Source organism: Haemaphysalis longicornis, unplaced genomic scaffold, assembly GCF_048455015.1.
Source record: "Haemaphysalis longicornis isolate Haplotype H1 unplaced genomic scaffold, Haemaphysalis longicornis Haplotype H1 scaffold_9, whole genome shotgun sequence".
Classification (NCBI taxonomy): domain Eukaryota; kingdom Metazoa; phylum Arthropoda; class Arachnida; order Ixodida; family Ixodidae; genus Haemaphysalis; species Haemaphysalis longicornis.
The window spans coordinates 144742663-144758507 of record NW_027526460.1 but is presented as its reverse complement, the minus strand read 5'-3'; the positions used below and the strand labels follow the sequence as shown (position 1 = coordinate 144758507).

At 48.7% G+C, this 15845-nt stretch overlaps 1 protein-coding gene across 6 annotated transcripts in view; it reads right to left on the bottom strand.

Annotated features, from left to right (window-relative positions):
• Positions 1-6134, bottom strand: part of LOC144153655 (complement C2-like) — a 146472-nt gene extending 140338 nt beyond the window's left edge. For 2 of the 6 annotated variants that reach the window (XM_077685313.1, XM_077685314.1), the window contains exons 1-2: positions 5972-6131; positions 2007-2057 (exon numbers count right to left, since the gene is read on the bottom strand). In XM_077685313.1, coding sequence (XP_077541439.1) covers positions 2007-2057; positions 5972-6005 — 85 coding nt within the window. In that variant the 5' untranslated portion in view covers positions 6006-6131. Of the gene's footprint in view, positions 1-2006; positions 2058-5971 lie in introns of all 6 variants that reach the window. The other 4 variants (XM_077685317.1, XM_077685315.1, XM_077685316.1 and 1 more) reach the window with 4 other exon arrangements.
• Between the last annotated feature and the right edge of the window lie 9711 nt (positions 6135-15845).

Below are 15845 nucleotides of genomic sequence, written 5' to 3'. Positions count from 1 at the left end.
CGCGAGGACTAACCGACCGCGCACAGGGCAGCGGCCTCCCGCTGTGGTTCAGCGCCAAAGACCGAATGACCAGCTACAACGAGTTGACCAAGGCCTTCCGGCTGGCCCGTAGACTTCTCCCGCCGCCCTGCAAAGGGCTGAGCAGGTCACAGGCCATGCTGTTCAGGCAGTTGCAAAAGAGGACGCTTCCGAGCTCGGCGCTACTGCACCGGATGTACCCGGAATCACACCCCGACGACAAGTGCAGAGTGTGCCGCAGGGAGACGGCCACATTCGAGCACATGCTCTGGGACTGCTACAAACATCCAAGCGAAGCTAATTCAGGACATATACCGCCGCAGCTTGAGGAAGCAATGCGGAGTAACCACCAAGAAACGCAACTCCAGGCCGTCCAGCAGGTCATCGAGGCGCTTGCTAGGCAGGAACCTCGCGAGCCGGCAACGGCGAGCGAGGATCCTCGCAGAGCACCCGCCAAGACGACGACGTAGGCCACGTCCTAAGTGCGGGTGCGCGCTTTACTGCAAGCACAATAAACGTTTCTCCAATCCAATCCAATGACGAGTATGAACATTGCCAGCAGATTTAGAAGTTTGAAAACATTCTCCATGCGTAAACTTTTCGTTCAAGAATTATTTTATCCTTCGGCTTGGAGCTCAATAGCGGGACAGACAGGCAGACAGACTGACAGACAGACAGACAGACAGACAGACAGACAGACAGACAGACAGACAGACATAGACACAGACAGACAGCCAGACAGACAGATCAAAATTTGCGGTTTTAAGTAGCCCAACAAAACTGCCGTCTTTAAACACAGTTATAGGTGAGCTATATGACCCGTAATTCTGTTTGAATAAGGGTGTTAGGCTAGGCGCAGTATAATATAGTTGGGTCTTCTCCAATGAACAATGGGTAAGTACAGCGACAATCACGGAATTTGAGTGTTTGATGGCCAGCGCTGGGCATACTTGCCTGCTCTCTGCTGAGGGCTTTCTCCTTTTAGGGGCGAAGCTCCTTAAGGCGTGGGTCTGTTCATCCTCGACGTATGTATGTAGCCACCTCTAGTTGAGTTCTTGGATTGTTTACTAGATGGCGTGGCTACCTCTAGTTTAGTTCTTGGATTGTTTACTAGATGGCGGTACTTGTATATGATGAAAAGATGCGCTTGGATTGTTTACTAGATGGCGTGGCTACCTCTAGTTTAGTTCTTGGATTGTTTACTAGATGGCGGGGAGCGTTGTAATAAAATCCGTTCGCTGTTGGCGCGCGCTCGGAGTCGCCCGATGGATAAGGCTGCAGATGTGCGAGCCCGCGAGGCAGAAGCGCTCCGTGAAGCTGCGCGACGCCGCCGCCAAGACCCTGCCGTACGAGAGCGGGAGGCCGAAGCGTGTCGTCTGGCTGCGCGACGACGCCGCCAAGATCCCAGCGTTCGAGGACGAGCGGCCCAGGCGTCACGGCAACGGCGCGAGGACCCTACCGTACACGAAGCGGCACGGCTGCGGCGCGAAGAGGATCTCCAAAACGTCAGAGAACGGGAAGCGGCGAGAAAGCGCGCGTATCGGCAGGCAGACCCCGATGCAGTGAGAGCTCGTGAGGCGTCTGCAAAACGCACCAGGCGAGCTCAGCCCCAAGGTGCCGACGCGCGGTTTAAGCGAGACTTTCTAGACGTTACGTTCGGACACAGATGTAGTGGGCGAACTTTCACTGAAGAGTCACGGTTTTACCGATGATTTCCCCTCAGGAGCTTCGCCCAGTCATCATCATTCACCCCGTGGATATGCTGTGAATTTTTTTCAACTCTCTTTTATTACCAATTTTCCCTTTCCTGCTTGCGGGATAGCCAACTAGGCTCTAGACCGGTTAACCTTCCTGCCTTCGTTCCACCTCCTTCCTTCCTTCCTTCCTGGGTTTGTATTGTTCACATATTTCCCTGTGGACAACGCTTATTCACTAGTTTTTCTGTTCTTTGTGCGAAGCTATACCAACTGTTGCTTCGAATTTCTCACCTGAGCCACTCGTCGAGATGACGATCACCACGGGAAGCAGGGTTGTGGAAACTAAAACAAAATAATAACAAAAATAGGTTGAATTTTCTAGACATGTCAAGCTACAAGCTTCCGATACATACATATATTACAGCCAAACATATATTTTGCACTTTAACCAGAGTTTCTGTGCCGCAACAGCAGGCGAATTGTATCTGCTAGCTACCAAATATTACAATACGTCTTTGAACGGAGAATGCGAGCTTCGCTCGAAAAAAAATGAAGGCAGGAAGTAAAAGAAAATTTTGTGAACATGCTATGCTTTCTGCTGGAACCTGTTGCAGAAACGTTTCTGCCGGTTTCTTGTGAAAAGAAAGCCAGGTTTTGTAAAAAATGACACAAACTCGGCTCAATACTCGCGTCTTCCTCTTCTTCGGTGCCCCTTGCACTCTACTATGCGCTGAAATCCAAAGGAATGGCGAGTTGATCTGCCTGTTACTTTTTCTAAACAGGTTTTTGCCAGAACGTAATTCTCATTGTAAAATTATACATTCACTAGACATTTCTGTCTTGTTCATGAAAACAATATTCATCTCTGATTTTCACGATCTCAATTCTGGAATCATCTTGCCCAACTTTTAAAAAGCACATACGAAATGCCTCAATCCAATTTAAGTTTAATGTGCCACTACATCACGCACACATCCATCACTAGCACGGGCAAAATTAAGGCCGTTTGGTTAGAAACAACGCACCGCTTCTAGATCAAGTCATCTAGCGGGCCGATGACGCCGCCAGTGCCCACGAACTCCTGGCTGCCGCTTGACTAAAAGGGCTTGACACCACTCTCCCGGGAACCAATCCTTTTTAATGCGCAGCTGATAATACCGTTTGCCTGAATGGACTGTATGAGCCCGCATTGTCAGTGCGCCTTCCTCAGTACGAAGCTGTAGCAGCAGTACCTTCGGGGTACCCCCAGCACTGTTAGTGGCGCCCGCCTGGACACGATCACACACCCAGACATGGTTGTGCCACAACAACAACCACTGAGTAGCGCGACCTCTACGTGCCAACTTACCAAAACGCCCCAAGCGACAGAACGGACGACGTGCTATTTGCCTGTAGACCTTTCAGACTCGTACTGCTTGAGCAACTTGGTGGGTTTTTTGACAGACGGTCCTTGTCGAATTTGCGATTGATGGTATCAGTTAACTAATAAATGTATCAATGAATCCATGAGTGATAGCCATCGTATGCACTCCGATGGTGGAAATTTGTGCACAGTGGCACATGCAGGGCGGGAAGGAGACGTCGTTTGCCTTCCAAATTTGTCTCAGGAATATGAAGCCTCTGTCCCCCAAAGAGGCTGCATCCTCCACCTGTGATCGAGGGAGTATACTACCGATAATTATTTTAACAACGAAGCTGTTTCGCAAATCGTAATTTTCGTGTCCGCAGTTAAAAATACCGAGAAATGGCCTATTGCACGTGATCGGGTTCTTCGCGGCGAATACACGGCAGTTAAAAAACTCAGAAAACGGCTAGCGCTCGTGTGTGCATGCCTCGCGACGACCGCCTCGCGTCCCCTGCGCATGGTTGTCAAGCCAAGTACACCCACTTAGGAAGATTGGCCAATACTGCTGTGACTGCCCCCGGTAAAAATGTTTCGAAAAGAAGAAAAAATGCTGAGCGGTCATGCGTGCGTGTCTCGCGGCGACCGTCCAGAGTCATCGGCGCCCGTTCGTCAAGCCAGGCATGCCCAGTTAGGGAGACTGGCCAAGATTGGCCAAAAAAAAAGCTCCAGTGCTCGTAGTAATTGGGGCAACACTTGATCGGAACGAGAGAGACTCCAGCGTTCACCGAAATCGTAGGAACGCTTGCTCAAAACGAGAAAGATGCGTCATAGGGTACAACACTCCAAGGTGATGTCCAAAGGTTATAACTTCCAAAAAAATTACACCATCTTCTCGTGCGGAACCATGAGGAGGATGCGAAGCATCATGGGGGTTCCGTGTAGGTTCCATTGTGCTGCCGTTATGTTGTTTCATTTATCGGAGCACGAATGGGAACGTAGTGTGAACCCTCATGTACGGACCGAATAATGTAGAGAAATGCAGAGAAATGTAGAGAAATGTAGAGACAGCGAAAAGACCGACACCGGTGTTATCTGATCGAACATCTCCTGGTTCTCGCCTTTTTTTATTGCGTGCTCACGCTCCTACCCCACTGCCCGCCGTCTCCGTCCTCTTCTCTGGTTGAGCTGCAAGGCGCGTGGCGCTTCCCGCGGGAAATGCAACATCCTCCTCTGAAGTTTTCAGTGCGTCGTTTCCGCTGACGTTCAGCCCCGCGTGGCGTCGTTGTATCACTAGCTTCTTGACGTAGTTTGAATGAGTAAAGGACTTAAGGCGCGTTCCTAGCACATGCTCCCGTCTCAGTATGTAGCGCAGTGGGAAGAGCGCCACGTACCTCCCGTTGCGGCCAGACAGTCGTGGGATCAAATCTGGGCGCCGCCTCAGTATTTCTTTTTATAGTGGACTGCGCTGACATCAGACCAAACGTGACGGGGCTGAAGACACGCGCATGCGCAGTAGAGTGCGGACGGCGGATAACAACATGCGGATAACAACATGCGATAACAACACAGCATCCCGAGCACGGGATGCTTCGCATCTAAAAATTGAAGCTCACACTTGCAGCAACAATGATGATGTAAAGGTCGTTGCGGCAGCCAATAAGAAGCCAGTCGGCTGAAATAGGGGACTTAAACCGTCGTGGTGGTCGTGTTGGCTGCGTACAGCTTCGCTACTTTCAAGTCTTACGCGTTAGTATCGCCTTCATTTTTTTTCATGGTCTCATGCCGAGCTTAGGCAGTTTTGATGGCCGCTTTCCCTACGATGATGACTCATTTTAAAACCATAATAGTTAAAATACAAAAGGAACCAAGTTAAACAGTCACTTAGAGTGCGTACTTTGCTCCAAATCATTTGGTATTGAATATAGGATTTACTTTTTAGTTTTGTTTTCCAAGTCGCTATCTTTTGTTCTCACGATTTCGTATTCGGTTTTCCGGTGTCAATATCCCCCGTTCCCGCCCCTGAAGCCCAACCGCCATGTTCGCCACTGAGTCGTAGATTTCTCCTGCCTCAGTGTGATGCATTTGATACGCTTACGACCACTCAGATGGCCTAAACTTTCGTCCATGGGCAAATCATGTAAAGTCTCATCTTCTGAGCATTAAAAAGAAGCCAACCTGATGCTTACGCTGGCAAAGGATGTGATTTCCTTCGTTGATGTGTGCAAGTTTGCCATGTATCTGCTATTTCGTGGTAACGGCATTGATGAAGTTATTGGTTGTATATTTTATAGATACCTCGCGTGGTGTACCATTAGGACAAAAACAGTATAAGCTACCTTGACCTACTTGTTTAGGTAAACACTAAAGACAGCGACTTTTTTGTTTTGACTGAAACAACATTCCCCATTTCTTCTGACACCTTCTGAACTACAAATGGTATTTGTTTGCTTAGAAATGAACAATTTTAGTAGTATTGCGCGTTTATTGCATTAGATACCAAATGTAGAACTCTAAATTCTGTTTTAAAAGTTCAAAAACTGTTGTGGAGGGTGTTGCAATATTATTCTAGTGCGGACTACCCATTTTTTGTCATAGCGTCCAGGGCCGCCCTTTGCACGGCACCACGGATCAACTTATGCAGCGAAGGTTCTGAATGAACGGGACAAGGAATACTAAGGCCAAATATTGCCGCAATAAAAGTGGGTATACATCATACAGCGCTGAACATCTCCTGCTTAGCTTCCTTGTTATCGCGTGAAATTTTTAGGAGTCGACCTGTTAGCTGTTGGCTAAAGGTACAGTAAATGTTTTACAACCAGTAATGCTTGCTTATAACTCGTGCGTCTCCTAATAGAAAGGGAATTTTGAACTTGCCTTAGCCCAACTAACCAAAAAAGCCTTAGAAACTCACCGCGGAAGGCTGACATCGCACTTATCCCAGCCATTCTGTGTGGTGAGGAACAAAGTACGCTCTGATTTGGGGCACGAATGCTTCGTGATGCGCTGCACCACCGCCTCCCAAGAGCACGGCCCGACGCGCCAGGCACGTCTCGTTGTGTGGCAGCGAGCCGACGTTTCACGCTCTATGAAGCTATCTCGTACCGAAGCGCTGCCACGGTCTCCTCACTTGTGGTGATATGGCTGGCGTTATATTACAGATGTACAAGCGTCTAGGGCGCACGTCTTGCATATCCGCCTTGCAACTTTTGCTTTGGTGCCCAAATCTTATGAAGGAATACGAGTACCTCAAAGGGGGAATGTGTAACACTTTTTCGTGATGAATAATATTGATAAGATTTCATAGTAAGCCTTTCGTTTGCCGTACACTTGTGAGTATTCAAACTGAAAGAGACCACAGGATTTTCTTTGAATTATCAGAAGTCTGAATTCTCAGAAGTTCTCATAAATATGACTCGGACAACATACAGATTTGTGATGTAACGAAGCATTCACATACATTTAATAATCCAACATTTAAAGAGAGTAAGAAAATGCTACTCACTCTGACAAAAAAAAATCACGAATGAATGGATGGATTGGTGAATGGATGCCTTTGCACGAGAGCTCAAAATAAATTTTTCGAAACACACTTTGCGCGCGGTTTCGCTTTCACTAGTCTATACAGGTAATCGGCTTTACTTGTGATTGTTAGGGACATAAGGATGCTAATGGGCAGCTACAAGCCGCAAATGCAGTACGTCTTTTCTCGCAAGGACAAGCGAAATGTTCAAGTTAACCGAATTTACCCAAAAGACCAGTTCGAATTAGGCGCCTTTAAAATACAGTGCGAACCTAACGGGAAAACGAAAATTTTGAAGTTTGCTTGAACTAAACGAAACTTTGAATTGCCCGAGTTTGATTATTCGCGAGTGTGCTGTATTCGTTACGCTGTCTGTATTTCACAAAATGGTATCAAGCTAGCCGGAAGAAGGCGGAGGAGTATAACGTGCCACAAGGGGCAAATACGTTGAAAAAAAAAACGTGGCTCTTTTTGGAGAAACAAAAAAGAAAATATAAGTTGTTCTTCCAACAATTCCATAAGAAAACTGTTAAAACGGGCGTTCTCTTCACAAAACGTGTATGCCTTGCTTTCATTCATACAATATTTCTTGGCGCTGATTTTTTATAATATTTAGCTAAGCTGTTCGTGGCTAAAAAGGTACACTAAATGGCGTCGACGCGCCAGCCGTCGCAAATCCGGAAGTATCGTTATTGGCACCATTTGCTGCCACCGTTCTCAAGAATAAGTTTTGACGTTAACGAGGGAGACCGAAATACTCGTTTACGATGGCAGTGTTTGCCTACTGATAACGTCTTAAGCCAGGTAGCCCAAAAGATTTCTGGGCTGCTTTACTCCTTTGCCCTCTTTAGGCGTGATTTCTCTTATGTTACATTATCTAACTGACACCACTATATCTTTTCCCAGTATTATCCCAGTATGACAAGCATGTTTGAGTAAATGCGCTTTGGAATGCAAAGCTTAACATAGATCAGCGTAATAACATGCTAAACCGTACGCTTCGTTTCAATTTCAAAGATTTGTTGTAACTCTGACATCAGAACAACATATACTGATTCAATACACCTAAGAAAACCTGCAGACAAAAACAAATCCCATAGCATCAGCAGCGCTTTACGAACGAGAACGAAGAGGCAATCCAGGCATATCTGTTGCGTCTCTTCATCCTTGTTATTGGATTTTCAAACAGTCCAACTGCCCATAAAACGCCCAAACTGTACTTTAGTACTGTTCGACGTCACCAGCTACGGCTGAAATAAACCATTCTTAAGATATATTGAGACATCACAACAATTCGATGAAATGTATTCGTTAGTACAGAACGCATGACTGTCTCTGCCCATGCGTGTCTAGAATGTGAATTTTTGAATATCTGAATTATTGATTGTCGTGCCTAGTACCGGGATCACGAATATCTGCATGCTATGCAACTTCCTAAACTTTTTCCAGTTGCGTGCCAGCCTCATCGAGCCAGCCTCATCGACACGTCGTCTACTCTCGTTCGTTTCGACGCGAAAATTCAGTTGCGTTTCGAAATTCCTCTTCTTCTCAGTTTTGTACCCCTTTTCCCGCCACCTCGTCCTCGAGACGCATCGAGAGAGCAATCTCCGGGTGGTTACTCCCGCTATATGTTCTGCCACAAGCGGCGGCAAAACATGAGCTCTTAATCGCGTTGCAGATTGGCTTCTCGGTTGGATGCTCTGGCACTAAACCTAGTTCCTAGAAGATAAAGAAAAGAAGAAGTCACAACAGTTCTGACGAGTGGTTGCTATTTTTTTATAAATGAAGAGTGCCCTTAGAAACGCAGACGAAGCAAGAACACGAGACGAGGCGACACCTTCAAATATAAATGTCTTAATACAAAAAAACGAGCTTATGCAAAGAACGAAAATTTGTCATCACGACAACGTTGGGAACATTTAATGAAAGGATTTCTAGAAAGTGCATAACAAGAAAAAGTAGGCACGTTTTTACAAGGCTTGAGTAGAAAAAAATTAAAGCCCTTTCTTAAACCGTAGCCTGCTTATAAGTCGCTCTATGTAGGGAGTGGCTTACCTGTCCCTGAAACCAGCTGAACGGCGAAAACTGAATGATCTTATCCTACAAACCTACAAGGCAGCCCTCGGACTTCCTACATGCACACAACACCTGTGAGGTGCAACGCAATTCCCAACTTCTGCGGCTTCAACTCACCAATGCTGGATGTGAGACCCTGGTGCGCCTTGGATATTCATCACCTCCTGTCTCAAATTGCCCCATAGCTATTCCACTGTCTATACGGAAACACATTCGCATTACCCTAATATTTCGAAATATAAACCATACCTCTCACATCTGGTGACGACGGGCCCGCTACAAGTATTTTCAGGCACAATGGGGGCACGTGCGAGATCTCGAAGCGCTGGACGCGTCTTCACATCGCTCCGTCTTAATCCACCAAAATCGCCCAGAAAGTTTGACCATCAGCCGAAAGCATCGGCACCAGAAGACTCAGGATACCTTACGGAACAAGATGACACCAAAATGTTCCCGGTTTGCGGAAAAGTTGGATTTTAAAAGCCAATTTTCAAGCCGCCACGTTGGAAGGCCACTCGGCCAACCTCCGTAACGCCCGGACCCGACCACGGTAGTGCTGACTACTCCGACCCGAGCGAGGACTGCCATGGCACCACAAAGGTTCTACCAACTAAACGAAAATGGTTGGCACCATCTCCTCGCTAAGGACCAAAAGGTGAGGGCCACCAAATTGATTTTACGGGTGGGGGGTACCTTTGCGATCGTCTCACATAGCCCCATTAGTGTGACACGGAAGCTAGGCCTGACTGCTCAGCTTGCCCCGAACGAATAGGCTAACCCCACCATGCAAGTAGAAGCCATGGAGAACATAATTGTTATCATCCCTCTTTCTGTCACTACAAAAAACTACTTCGGGTAAAGCAGTTAAAGTTTTCTGGCCAGCTTTACCCAGTAAGCGTACACCACGCATCAGGCCGCGACACGTGTCGAAGAGTAATTCACTAAATTCCAGTCAACACCCCCTCGGACACACTATTTCGCAATTTATCAGCCCCAGAATAACAAATCTTGGCCGCACGCGTGATGTAAAAACAACTTTAGCCTCCATTACATTTCAGAGCACGTACGTCAACCCTACCACCGTCCGATATGAGTACGCAAAAATAAGATGCTACAGTCATCGCCCAAAGGTACAACAGTGCTACAAATGTCTAGCGTTGGGCCACCGATGGGATGTTTGTACCCGGCCGACAGAGAGATGCTCTGAATGCGGCTTCAAGAACAAATCGGAAGCACACAATTGCATTACGAAGTGCAATAGCTGCTCTGGCCTCCCTCAGCACTGGCTGAGTAATGCCCGGCTCGTATCGAGTCAAGCAAAATTACTCTAACACAAGAGTATGCAAACCGATTAGCCGAATTGCAGGCCGAACGGTAGAGCCATCCCAACAGTAGATAATACTCTACACCTAACCCCTGGAAACGCCACAACGGACTTAGGTACGCACAAGTTATTCGACCAGCCAAATGCACAAAACTACACAACCCCTTCGATTCCCTAACAAAAACCAAGGAACAAACACCACCGCCCGATACAGCAGAACATTTTCCGCAACTTCCTCCACCTGCGAAGAAGCCCCGCACGTCCTCACAACCACCAAGTGAGCCGAACCCGCCGCAAGTACCTACTCCGATGCAGCCACAAACGGAAAATGTACCAACATCTCAAGCGCCACCGATATATGAAAGCGCTGCGTACAACCACGATATGACTCCGATGGACACTCAGAACACAGATAACCTATAGCAGAAGATAACCAGGGAAGAGCTTACACAAGACAAGACTTCCCCAATCCTAGATTCCATTCAGAAAGCCATTGTTTCCATCAAGTCCGCTGTAGAAACACTCACTGCATTCGTACAAGAAATAAAGAGGGAAAATTGCATCATTCAGCACTAGCAAACTGAGCTCAAATCCGTCCTGTCGTTCATCCAAAAACAAGAAGAAATAAACCTCCAATTCTCACAACGTATCAATAACCTCGAATGAAAGATGGATTCTATTCTACGCATTCTTTACCAACAACCTGGCGGCACATCCGCTTAGAGTGCTACAATGGAATCGCAGAAGCCTACCGAAGAAAATAGGAGAGCTCACGGCATGGCTTCACACACAAGACAGAACACCGGACATCGGCGCCCTTCAAGAACCAGGCAAAACACCGCACATCAGAGGATACGTAACGCAGAAATACGACCCCAATCTTGCAATACTGACCAGCAAACAGCTCTCAGCGCACACCACTAATCATGACGAGCATGTTCTCACATTGCAAATCGGCCCTACTAAGCAGATGATAATAATTACAAATATCAACAGCCCCCCTAAACACCAACTGCAAGACTTCTCCTCCCATCTCCTCCCAGTAGGAAGCCCCTATACATATCTATTTCTCGGGGACTTCAACGCGCCCCACACCTCCTGGGGATACATCACAGATACGAAGAAAAGGACACTATTGGTTAAACGCACCACCGCCAATTATTACGTGCTGCACAACGACCTCCATGAGCCCACATGTCACAGCAACTCGGCAGAGTGCGATAGGTCCCCTGACCTGACGTTCTCCACTGCAGGACTACACATTCGATGGTACAACACACAAGAACATCTCGGTAGTGATCATAACATGATCCTAGTCGACATCGACTTCGCGCCACCTCGATTCAAGTGGACACGACAACAACTCACGGAATGGGACAAAGTCAGAGACACGCCCTCTCAAGTCTCAGCAAAAGACACCACAGAGTGGACCGATCAGGTCAAACAAGCGTAGAAAAATTTACGCAATATCCAGTACAATACGAAAGGGAACCCGCTGCAGGCTAACACCTACTTCACTGCTGGCAAGCTCGACATAGCTTAACGAAACGCTGGAAAAGGAACAAAACGAATCGCTCACTGCGTGTTCGTATCAACAAACAGAAGAATTACATTCAGCAATATACTTGAAAATTATTAGCCCAGCAATGGTGTGTTTATGCGGCAGTCTTCAAGGAACGCTAAGTATGAAGAAGACATGGCAGCTATTTAGACACCTGCTCAATCCAGCAATTTCCAAGAGAGTGGGCACTCAAAAAAGTGCCCAGCTGGTCAACCAACACTAAGAGCCGCTAAAAGTATCCACAGAAATCCGGCTAAAACATAATACACCAATCACCTCCCCCAAGTATGTAGACTATGAAGGCCCTCAAAACGAATACATGGACGCACCCTTCATCATTAACAAACTAAGAGCGCACATCAACACCTGCAGAGGCTTGAAGACCCAGGGGCCTGCTCAGATCACCACTCCGGCCCTCCGGAATCTTAGCGATGCCGATCAGGAATTTCTCCTGGAAAAAATTAATGATATATGGACCGGCGAAATTCTTCTCCCTGAGGTATAGAAAACGGGCCATATGATCTTCATTCCAAAGCCCGGAAAACCCATCACCACCACAAACCTCAGGCACATCACTCTAACCTCCAATGCGGGAAAACTATTAGAGAGGATGGCTCTGAGACAACTTCAGGACCACCTTGAAGACGCTCACCACCTCGCATATAATTTACTTGGCTTTCGGCCCAAACTGTCGATACCAGGACGCCTTGCTGGCCCTATATGAAGATGTCGCAAAGGATCCCAGCTTGGCGCAACTCAAAGCCATCGTGGCAGGGGTTCACAGAAAGCCTTGGATAACATACCCCACGATACAATTCTACGCGAATTGGAGGCTACGAAATGCGGGTCAAAGATGTATAACTACATCGGAGACTTCGTCAGTGAACGTAAGCTCACCCTACGGGTAGGAGACCACCAAACGCCTAGTATCCAACACCCCCAACGAGGAATTCCCCAAGGAGCAGTCATCTCCCCGACACTGTTCACATTGGCCACGCTAAGAATACACAGGGCCTTGAAGAATATACCCGACCTCCAACATCACTCATACGCGGTCGACATCATGATTTCGACCTCAAAAGGCTCCCCAGGACAAATTCAAGACACTCTACAAACAGCCCTTCTCGCCATCAGCTCAGCGGCCAATAAAATCGATCTCCAATGCAGCCCTGAAAAGTCCCAACTCCTCCCAGTTCACCAGCCATGACGGAATCCCCCAAATATTCAACTGCACTTAGACAACCAACCAATTCAAACCAGCAAGGATATTAAGAAACTTGGACTCCACATCCAAAGAAATGACAAAGCAGACTCGGCGGTACCGCGTGTATTAAGACACGGAGCGCAATTACTAAATGTCTGCAGAGGAATTTCAAATCGAAACCACAGCCTGAAGGAAGCTGATATACTAAACCTACAGGATGCTCTTATTATCTCCCGAATTAGATACGCGCTGCCGTACTGCACTCTCACCACTCAACATAACGAGAGGATTAACGCCTTCATTTGAAAGACTACTAAATTTGCTTGAGTTCCTATCTGCAAGGCGAACAACCACATAGAGAACACGGGGCTCTATGTTGCGTGGAAGGATATTGCCGCGAACCATACATTGGGTTTGTTTATTTGTGTTTTGCTTTTACCGCCCGGCTGCGCCGGTCTGTGTTATCTCTGCGCCAAGGGAAGCGCGTGTTCCATTCTTTCTTTCTGTGCCGCATGTGTTATCTGTTGTGATAGGGAGAGCATTCCGATCTAACGTGAACAGCCCAGAATAATCTTCTTGGATCTACTATGTTCTCGATGCGAATCGACGCTTCGAGAACCACGCGCGCCAAAAGATAAAAAGCCTGCAGTGCGGACGCCGGGGCATTCGATTCGACGTCACTCGCCTGTGCAAGTCACTTTGTTGACCGCTGCTTCGCCGCCTCTGTATTCTTTTGAGTTGTTAGGGGAGCACAAGTTCGCTCCAATAAACGTGTTTCTCATTCAACACCACTGCATCGTCCTTGTCTTCGTGACATCTGGTGGAGGTGCTGGGTACGCACCCTTCATGCCCACTACAACCTCGAAAAGCCGCCAAGCCAGTCCAACAAGAGCCAGCCCCCGCCTGCAAGATTTACCACCCGAGTTCGGTCTTCTGCCAGAAGGGCCCAAGAGAAGGAACGCTGCAACCAACACCATGGTGCAAGAAACAACGTCGCCAATCATCCTGCAGCAGCCCCGAGAACCGCCATCGTTCCGGGGAGCCCCCGCTGAAGACCCCGAAGAATGGTTGGAGAAGTTGGAGCGCGTCCGCATCTTCAACAGGTGGGACGATGAAGAAACGTTCCGGCATGTCTTCTTTTACTTAGAAGATGCTGCTCGAACTTGGTTCGAGAACCATGAGAGCTCTTTGACCGACTGGACTCAATTCAAGAGGGAGTTCCTTAAGACCTTCACTACCGTGGTGAGAAAAGAGCGAGCTGCGCTTTTGCTTGAAACTCGAACGCAGCACCCCAACGAAGGAGTCGTGATTTTCGTTGAGGAGATGAAGCGACTTTTTCGTCGTGCGGACCCTGAAATGACCGAGGAAAAGAAGCTCAGGTTTCTAATGCGAGGAGTGAAGCAAGAGCTTTTTGCTTGTCTAGTCCGTAACCCTCCGAAGACAGTGGCCGAATTCGCGTCTGAGGCGGCCGCGATGGAGAAGACGCTAGAAATTCGAACCAGGCAGTACGACCGCCCCGTCAACGCGCTGTTCTCGGAGACCATCGGTGCTGCAAATGGAAGCTCCGATACATTGCGAGAGACCATCCGAGCAGTGGTCAGGGAGGAGCTTCGGAAGCTTTTTCCAACGACGCCGCAACCTCAAGTGGCTTCCCTGACCGACGTAATCCGAGAAGAAGTCCAAAACGCACTGGGAACTTCTACGCCGTCGGAAGCACCCCGCGAGCCACAAGCCATGACATACTCCTCGGCTGTTCGTCAACCCCGCCCTGCTCCAACCCGTCGTCAAGAGGCTGAGCCATACCGCCGTCCAACGCCGCCCGCCCGACGCCCTGTAGACCAATACCAGACGCCAAGGAAGACCGACGTGTGGCGAACGCCCGATAATCGCCCGCTGTGCTACCACTGCGGAGAGGCCGACCACATCTACCGTCGCTGTCCCTACAAGAGGCTCGGTTTGCGAGGGTTCTCCGTCGACGCCCCACGCCCCCGATACGGCCAGCGCCCTGCTGAGATCGAAGAATACCTCTCCAACACCAACCGAGGACCAGCCCGCTTCAACCGTTCACCGTCGCCCTACCCGTCTCAGTCACCAAACCGCCGCAGCACTGCTGACTTCTCACGTGGAAGGTCCCCCAGCCCACGCGGGGGAAACTAAAAGCAGCAACTTCGGGAGGTAAAGTTGCACAACGGCGGAAAAATGAAAACCCTCCAACGACGCAGCGACTAGCTGAAGACCATCATTCACGACATGCCCTCATCCCGACGACCCGACCTAGCCCTAACGAGACTCCTGAACACGACGACAGCTACACGGCGCGACGCGTACCCGACCTGACCAAGACGTCCGTTGAGAAGACGACGACAACGACGATGCACAGTGCCCGACCATCAACACGTACAAGCAGAGATACGACGCCCCGACGAACCCGCAACTCGAGGACGACTGCATCTGACGTCAAGGTGTCCATCGACAGCTTTGACGTAGTCGCCCTCGTAGACACGGGAGCTGACTATTCGGTAATGAGCGGACCATTTGCGTCTAAACTGAAGAAAGTTATGACCAGATGGGACGGTCCGCACATACGCACAGCAGGAGGCCACCTCGTGACGCCAAGTGGAACGTGCACATCGCGCGTCACCATAGACGGCACAACGTACCCTGCGGCGTTCGTCGTTCTGCCTAACTGCTCCCGCGACGTGATTCTCGGAATGGACTTTTTGACGGACAACGGCGCAATAATTGATCTGCAGACCAAGTCGATAACATTTTCCTCCAATCACTCCACGACGCCGCAGCCGAACCCCGATCACCGTGCTGCTGTCAGGATCGCCGACGATCACATCACCCTGCCACCCCGCGCAAGCTTGATGATCGCCGTCTACTGTGAGGATGCTGCTTCTGACATCGACGCTATCGTAGAGAGTGATCGAAGGTTGCTTCTCGACCGCGGTGTCTCCGTCGCAAGAGGCATTGCGCACTTTAAGCAACGCCAATCTCACGTTTTGGTCACTAATTTCACCGAAGAGTACCAGCATTTAAACAAGGGAGCTGCAATTGCGTTCCTCGAAGAAACGCAAGAAGCAAGTGATATGATCGC